This window comes from Lipotes vexillifer, unplaced genomic scaffold, assembly GCF_000442215.2.
Source record: "Lipotes vexillifer unplaced genomic scaffold, Lipotes_vexillifer_v1.1 scaffold497, whole genome shotgun sequence".
NCBI classification, from domain to species: Eukaryota; Metazoa; Chordata; class Mammalia; order Artiodactyla; family Lipotidae; genus Lipotes; species Lipotes vexillifer.
The window spans coordinates 272,494-281,708 of NW_006781538.1; the positions used below are offsets into that span (position 1 = coordinate 272,494).

General features: G+C 35.1%; 1 protein-coding gene across 1 annotated transcript in view; it reads left to right on the forward strand.

Annotated features, from left to right (window-relative positions):
• The first annotated feature begins 117 nt into the window (after positions 1-117).
• HMMR (hyaluronan mediated motility receptor) overlaps positions 118-9,215 on the forward strand; it is a 28,983-nt gene continuing 19,885 nt past the window's right edge. Inside the window, exons 1-4 of the mRNA XM_007454778.1 lie at positions 118-337; positions 3,601-3,699; positions 4,156-4,235; positions 6,377-6,424. Of these exons, the coding sequence (XP_007454840.1) occupies positions 292-337; positions 3,601-3,699; positions 4,156-4,235; positions 6,377-6,424 (273 nt within the window). The 5' untranslated portion in view covers positions 118-291. The remainder of the gene's footprint in view (positions 338-3,600; positions 3,700-4,155; positions 4,236-6,376; positions 6,425-9,215) is intronic.

Sequence of the window (9,215 nt, forward strand, 5' to 3'; positions counted from 1 at the left end):
TGGGCCCGTGGGGAGGGGGCGGGGCTAGAGGAGACAGTAATAGTCTCCTATTGGATGGTAGCCTAAACAGATCACCTAATTGGACGCTGCTAGAACCGAGTACGCATGCTCTATGGATGTTCCCGTCCTGGATTGGTGTGTCCATGGCTTTGGCTTTCCGATTGGTTAAAGTTGGGTGGGAGGGGAATAAGCGGGGAGATTTGAATTTGAAGCGAATAGGGCCTAACAAGCCGCAGGAAGTTGCCGAGGAGCACCCTAGAAACCTTCGGTTTTGTGCAGCGGGTCGTCAGCATGTCCTTTTCTAAGGCGCCCCTGAAACGATTCAATGACCCTTCTGGTGCGTACGGGGAAAGGATCTGGGGGACAGAAGATGCTCTCACGCCCCTTGCCCCTCTTGATTCCCTTCATCAGAGGCAAATAGAAGGCGATTTTTAGGGCTGGGATGGGGCTCACTTAATTGATTCATTTTCCTGAAACACATGCTAAGGTTTTACTACATGCCAAGCACTATTCAGAATGATAAGTTACAACAGCGAGCGAAGCAAAATCCCTGCTCCATGAAGCTTACATTCAATTGGAGAATGCAGCCAATAAACAGTGCTGTGGAGAAACTAAAGCAGAGGGAAGGGAATAGGAATTAGGAAGCATTGATAGCTATTTGTTGGTCAAGTCCGAAGGCCTCACTGTTAAAAAAAAAATATGTATATATATATATATTTTTTTTTTTTTTTTTTTTTTTTTTTTTTACTACTGTTTTTGCTTTTGGTTTGAACTTGTGGATTTCTTTTGGATATCCCATTCAGGCGTAAAAGAAGGAAGATTGGTAAAGGCAGTTTATGGGTGTAAAATTATGGCAGTAGCACTTAGTGAAAACACTATAGATGAAGTAATGGGAGCTAATTTTGACAGTACCCCAGGCACCACACTAAGTCTTTACATAGATTATTCTACTTTAATTCCCCCAAACCCCTATTGTTCATTATTTTATTGATAAAGAGATGGAGACTATTTGCTAAATGTTACACAATCCAAACTGTTAGAACTGGGGCTTGAAACCAGGCCTCCACGAACCCATCCTGTGCTCCTAACCACTGCGGTGCAAAAGCACAATAACCATGAAGCCTTCCATGTGTTTGGTAAGGCATTCATCATTTAGTGGCTACTAACTGGATGCAGGGACTATGCTAAGGTCTTCCCTACTAGATATGGTTTATTCTTGCCAACAGCCAGGTGAGGCAGGTACTGATATTGTCCTCATTTTACAGCTAAGGACACTCAGGGGTTTTGTAACTGTACTGAGCAGCCTGTAAGTGACAGAGCTTAATATCAAAGCTCATGATTTATCCTTTATAATGTACACTTTTAACAGTCACTCATTACACCTTACTTTCTGTTAGCTAAAATACAAATGGAAAAGACCTCTGCTCACAAAGGAAGGCCAAGGGAGCAAATGGATCAGCACAAGCATATTTTTTAATGAGAAGACTCAAGAACCATATAATTTTCCAGACATTCAAAGAACCTACTCTAAGTTCTGTCAGCAGTGTGTCTTTTAAGGAGATTTGTTTGTTTGCTTGCTTTATAATAGATTAAACTGCTTTTGCCAATTACACAAAATTTCAGGCTCACAGTTCCGAGTAATAAGTTACCATCTATTTGATGCTGTGTGTGTGTGTGTGTGTGTGTGTGTGTGTCACTGTAGTGATTTCTCGTATTACTCCAGAAATCCTAACAACCAAAGTATGAGGTAGATACTGTTTTTTATTCCTGTTTTGTGAATGAAGAATCAGTCTCAAATAGAAATAACTTTCCAGGGGTCTTAAAGCTAGACTGGAAAAGGAGAGGGTATAATGTTCTCATTTATCATCTTCTCCCTATGACTGCAAAGTACCTGGCATATAGTATTATCTATTGATTGGCAGGCAAAGCTGGATTTGAACATCGATCTAGCTGATTACTATACAAAACTCTATTCCCAATCCCACATCCCAAGTAACTTTCTGTTTTCTTTGCCACACTGCCAAACTCAACCCTGAGCTAAGTACTGAGGAAAGGGACATGATTGAGACTGTCCCTAACTTCAAGCAGTTTTGTCTAAGGTGGGAGATGGATAAGTACATTATTATAACCCATTACAAAACTGCAAGAAGTTCTGTGATAGTAACAATATGCGTAGGCTGCTGTGGAATGGAGGTTTCTAGCTTGATTTGGGGATTTGGAGAAAACTGGAAGAGGCAACCTCCAGGCTGAGATCTAAAGTAAGTAAGAGCTGGATCTCAAGTCAGCTTTGCATAAGTACTCTGAAATGCCTTCGATTTGGGACTCCAGTTACATGAGGTTATACAGTATAAATTGCTGAAACACAGAAATATAGTCTAGCATAGTAGTTTATACTTTGCATAACATGGCTTTATAAATTTTCTGGTGTATTGATACTAGACAGAGATTGATCGTCACTAAATTTTTATTCCAAGCTAAATCTTGAGGGCTAGACATTTTTAGTAGCTTCATTTCTAAAATCTGCTGATAGTTACCTCAGTGAATCTCTCTGAGTAGAGTTGATTCCAAATATTTTATTTCTTATATTCAATCCTTAATAACAAAGCTGTATTGCTTGTTCTGACACAATTTTCATCCCAAAACTGTCTTTGTTGTTTTGCTCGGTTGTCTGTTCCTTTGACCCAATTGAAGTAAGGGTTATTTGGGAAGATAATGATATTTATTATTCTTCACAGAGAAGCCTAATATCAAATGGGTGCTATTTTTACATTTTAAAATAAAGGAAACTTTTTTTTAAATTTTATTGGAGTATAGTTGATTTACAGTGTTGTGTTAGTTTCAGGTGTACAGCATAGTGATTCAGTTATACATACACATATATTCATTCTTTTTTAGATTCTTTTCCCATATAGGTTATTACAGAATATTGAGCAGAGTTCCATGTGCTATACAGTAGGTCTTATTGGTTATCTATTGTATATAGATATGTATGTGTGTATATGTTAATGACAAGCTCCTAATTTATCCCTCCTCCCCATGTTTCCCTTTTGGTAACCATAACTTTGTTTTCGAAATCTGTGAGTCTGTTTCTGTTTTGTAAATAAGTTCATTTATATCACTTTTTTAAATTAGAAAAAGAAGCAATTTATTAATAGTATTTTTACATTTATATTACTCACTTTACTATGACTTATTTTTTAATTGAAGTATAATTGATTTAAAATATTGTGTTAGTTTCAGGTGTACAACAAAGTGATTCAATTATATTTTTTTCAGATTATTTTCTATTATAGGTTATTATAAGACATTGAATATAATTCCCTGTGCTACACAGGAGATCCTTGTTGCTTATCTGTTTTATGTGTAGTAGTTTGTATGTGTTAATCCCATACACTTAATTTGTCCCTCCCCCCTTGCTCCCCTTTGGTATCCATAAGTTTGTTTCCCATGTCTGTAAGTCTGTGTCTGCTTTGCATATTGATTCATTTGTATTAATTTTTATATTCCACATATAAATATCATAATATTTGTAAGACATGTTTTTAACTTAAGATCATAAGTCACATTAGATGAGATTTTAATATTTTATGTTTCCTCTAGGATGTGCACCATCTCCAGGTGCTTATGATGTTAAAACTTCAGAAGTATTAAAAGGACCAGTATCCTTTCGGAAGTCACAAAGGTTTAAAAAACAAAAAGGTAATTGATCCCAAAATAAAATAATGGTTATATGATCTTGTAAATTTTGAAGTTAAGAAAACAGTATTTAAATTTAAAGATGCTGTAGTATTTCTAAAAATGTGAAGCTACACCTATATTTAATTTTTCTTAATTGATAGATTTACAGAAGGGTCAACTTCAGAATAACACTTTCATCATTACACTGTTGTATAACCAGGAAAATTAAGCAAGATGCCATAGATATGTAGTTTTCCTTTTCGGTTACTTTAACTCTGTTGGAGAATATTAGAAAGAATATTAGGAAAATTAGGAAAGAGATGTGTAAAAAATATTGTGCAACTAATTATTTGAAAATGTACAGTCAAGAAAAGAATAACTTTATATTGCTGTAAGAAGTTTGGGAATTGTGTTTTGTGAATTGTGGTACAAATATGTAAGCACAAACCATGATCTGTACAATTTGTTTTATAGCAGAATCTCAACAAAATCTTAATGTTGACAAAGATACTACCTTGCCTGCTTCAACAAGAAATGTTAAGACTTTGGGATTAAAGGTAAGGAGCTCTTATATTCTAGCTGGTTTATAAACTATAATATGAAAATATTTCTGAAAGGTACTGTATTTGACTAGAATAGGTTAAGTGTATAAATTAAGGTTATTGGTAAATCTGTAAATTAGTAAAACATTATCATTGGAACTCTAGCAAGCTTTACATACCTGCCTGTGTCATTACTAAATATATTGTGTTTAAATGTGCCCTTAGTTCAAAATTATAAAATTGTCTCTACTTCTCAGTCATTTCTATAGCTGGGTAATTTTTATAATACTTAGTAAGCCTTTAAAAATTATACAATGCTTTGATTTGTTAGTTACCATAATTTGAGTTGTTCTGGTTTTGTTTGTTTATTTGTTTTGGCGGAAGAGTAAATATTGGCCAACAAAAAGGAAAAAACATTCTAATGCCTAAAATACGTTTAGTACTCAGAAACTGCCAAGGAGTGGTAGGAGATTAAATTCTTAATAACTTCATGTTATAGCTTGTGCAATAGCCTACTATTACGGTTTCCATTAGTTCATAAAGCAAGTTGTACTTCCTTAAGGAGTTGCACAACTTGGTATTTTAATGTGAAAATATTCAGAGTTGGGAAATCAAAGCTATAAGTTAAGCTTATTCTTGTTCATTAATTTGGTGATTACCTAAGTCTCTTGTTCTATAAAAAAACAGCTGTTGTCCAATATGGAAGTGATCAGCCACGTGTGGATACTGAGCACTTGAAAGTGAAAAATTGAATTTTTAGTATTATTTAATTTTAATTAATGGGTAGTTAAAAACCGATACTCGATTCTGTTGTTATAAAACTTAAATGTTTTTGGAATAACTTGGGTATGTGAATCTACTTTTTCATCTGTATATTTTGTGAAATCTAAGTATAGATATCTATTTCTAATGAAAATTTAGCATCTGAATTGAGACATGCTGTAAGTGTAAAATATACAGCAAATTTTGAAGACCTAGTACCAAAAATATAAAATATCTTGTTAATAATTTTATACTAATGACATGTTGAAATAATATTTTTGATATCTTGGTTAAAGTAAAATGTATTATTAAATATTTTACCTTTTAAATATGGCTACTAGAAAATTTGAAAATATGTACATAGCTTGCATTATATTTTTATGGGCAGCACTGATACAGATACCCTTTTCTTGGAAATTGATGTAAATTTCTTGACTTGAATTTCTTGGAGAAACAGTTCTGAAATTTAAAATTAAATTACAAACAAGTTTGTGTAAAACTCCTACGTAATAGGCCTTCCTTGATAGAAAATGCTATCAGGCATGAAATTAATAAACATGAGACTGGTGGCCCTTCCCCAACTTAGAAATATATGAAACACATTTTGTTCAAGGTGTTTATGACTTTTCTTCCATCTTTAGATGGAAAAGATAGATATTCTGTTTTGGGCCATTTTCTCAGAAAGGCTATTGGATATAAAAAGATACATAAAAATACATCTTATTGAGAATAAAGGCAATGAGTAGATTAGAATCAGTTTGTATTATTTCAGTTTTTCTTTATGTTTTTGCACTTGTAGGTTTTTTTTCATATTTGGGATCTAAGTTTAAGTTGATTTCTCTTTTTTTTTTTTTTTTTTTTTTTTGCGGTACACGGGCCTCTCACTGTTGTGGCCTCTCCTGTTGCGGGGCACAGGCTCCGGACACGCAGGCTCAGCAGCCATGGCTCACGGGCCCAGCCACTCTGCAGCATGTGGGATCTTCCTGGACCGGGGCACAAACCTGTGTCCCCTGCATCAGCAGGCAGACTCTCAACCACTGTGCCACCAGGGAAGCCCTGATTTCTCTTTTTAAGAGTCTTTTTTTTTCTCTGAGATAGCATACTTAAGTATTTAAAATGTACTGCTGTTTAACATTAGAAAAGAGGACCTGTTCTTTTCAGTGGACTTGTTAGCAAAAGCCTCATCTATTGTGGTAAAAATGTTCAAGTCTGAAATATTTTAAGATTTGAAGAACCTTTTCCTTCATTTGCTAGGTAAGTCACCTACAAAATATTTTATAGAGTCAGTGAAATGTTTGGAACCCTTAATCATTTCTGATACCTAAAAATCAAATTTGGCTATGGTATTTGTGGCACTTAAATTTGATTGTCTCTGTTCTTTGATTTTCAAATAGAAAGAATCTCAAAAGAATGAAAAAGATTTGAAGATGTTGGAAAAAGAGGTAAGCAGTACTTTCAACTTACTGAAAAGTAAGTGCAATATAATGGAAAAAGAGTTACACATAGTTAAGAGACAAGGATTCTGTTGCTATTTCAGGCGTCATATAGTGAGGCATATGTACCATCCAGGCCAGTACCTACAGGGTAACCAATTCTTGGCTTGGATACCATATTTTAGAGCGTGTTTGTCAATGTGGTATGCAATTTGTTAGCTTACTAAGGGACGGATTCAAGATAATCTACTTCATGAAAAACTGATAACTAAAACTCAATATGTTAGTTTATTACAACTATACGTGGATCAAATATTAACCTTTACTCATAGCATACAATCTTCCTATATAGTAATCTATGTGTTAAGACAGTAACTAGCTAGAAAACTTGGTGAGCGTGAAATCCTAGCAGGTTATTTGAATTGTGTTGGAGTTGTGCTAACTTACTGCATTTCTGCACTATAGGTATATGCCTTCCTCAAGGATAAAATGGCCTACTGCCTGTACTATCCAATATAGTAGCCATTTACCACATGTCTCTATTTAAATAAAATTAAGAATTCAGTTCTTCAGTTCCACTAGTCACATTTCACCTGCTCAGTAGGCACTTGTGGTAAGTGGCTACCATACTGCACAGTGCATTTCCATCATAGCAGAAATCTCTATTGAGCAAAGCTGACCTAAAAAACCTGCCTACCTCCCTAAGCAGGGCGAGGCTTTGCCTTTCTGGCAGTCTTTTTTCTGTGTTTCCATTACTGAGCAACTCTTTCTAGTAGACATTTTTTTTTTTTAAAGAATTTTCTATTTATTTATTTATTTATATTTTTTGGCCACACCACACAGCATGTGGGATCTTAGTTCCCCAACCAGAGATCAAACCTGTGCCCCCTGCATTGGAAGCGTGGAGTCTTAACCACTGGACCGCCAGGGAAGTCCCCTAGACATATTCTTTTGATGTATTAAAACTTACTGTTGATTACAGTTAAATGTTGGCTTAAGATCAAGAATATGTCAAAATAACTTTGCAAATCTCTGCCCTTGTTGCTCTGATCCTTTTTGTATTTATTTTAGTAATATTGGCTGTCATTTTATTGAGGATACATGCCTATGATGTAGGAGTTAATACTTAGATATATAATAACTGAGTGTCTCTGAGTCTCTATGAGATAGCTGGTGAGTGAGTGGCAGTGCCAGGATTAGAACTGGTAATTTGTATCAGTTACTTAATCTTTTAGAATAGAAATTTTTGACAAATACAGCTCTATTTTATTTAAGCCCCACAGTATTTGTTGTTTGTTTGATTAATTTGAATTATCAATATTTAAAAGTAAAATATCATGCAAAACAAATTCAGATTTCTGACTTCTCTTGCAAAATTAGAAGATCTGATAGCAGTTTCCACATCCATTGCCTTCTTTTTTTTTTTGCGATACGCGGGCCTCTCACCGTTGCGGCCTTTCCTACCGCGGGGCACAGGCTCCGGACGCGCAGGCCCAGCGGCCATGGCTCACGCGGCACGTGGGATCCTCCCAGACCAGGGCACGAACCCGTGTCCCCTATATCGGCAGGCGGACTCTCAACCACTGCGCCACCGGGGAAGCCCCATTGCCTTCTTTAGACCCCACATTTGCTCAGTCAGTCCCCGCCTGGCTCTCTTATTTATATTATCTGCTTGGTCATTTGAGTTTACAGTCCTTCTTTGGAGCTTAAGTTTCTTTAACTGAAAAAAGTGTGATGTAGATAATCTCAGCATCCCTTTTTCTGCTTTATGATGTGCTATCAACATTGGTTTTAAACCAATAATGTAGGCATAAAGAATCTTATGGTAGGGAATCTTAAAGCTCGTTCAGTCCCTAGCATCTAGTTCACAACTGTATATATAAGTGGTGCTTGATATATTTTTAGTTAAAGCAATTGGCTTAGAATACTGAGATTAGTATGAATACAAAGCCAATAAGGGTAGAAAATACTTTTCATGTGATTTAATGCAGCTGTGCTTTCTTTATGCTTTTATACCCAGCTAATAGTCTATTTGGGTAAATGTTTTATGTGCACTAGAAAAGGATGTACGGGCACTTGTTGGTTATAGTGGTCTATATATGACAATTAGTTCAAGTTGTTTAACAGTTTTCTTCAGATCTTTATCTCTACTGATATTTTTGTCTGCTTATTCTATCAGTTACTGAGAAAGGTATTTTTAAATTTGTAGCTCTGGGGATTAGTCTATCTATCTTTTTAATTCTGTCAGTTTTTGCTTTGTATATTTTGAAGTTATGATATTACTTTGTTGTGCACAACAAACTTAAGATTATGTCTTCCTCTTGAAATAATCTTTTACCTGTAAAATTCTTTATTCCTAGTAATATTTTTTGCCTCAAAGTCTACTTTGTATGATATTAACATAGCCATACCAGCTTTCTTTTGTTTAATGCTTACATGGTAAATCTTTTCCGATCCCTTTATTGTCAATCTATGTCCTTAAAGTGCATATCTTACAAACACCTGGGATCACTTTCCTTCAGCCTGAAGAACTTCCGTTAAAATTCCTTATGCAGTTCTACTGTTGACAAATACTCTCAGCCTTTTTTTTTTTTCCCTTCTGAAATCATCTGTATGTCACCTTCATATTTTTAAAGGATATTTTCATTGGGAATAGAATTTTTGATTGGCAGATTTTCTGCATACATTTTTAAACATTTCATTGTCTTCTGGCTTCCACATTTTCTGTTGACAAGTATGTGTTTTTGATTTAGGTTTTGGTTTTTACCTAGTAATTGCAGCAGGCATGATGGCTTTTCTA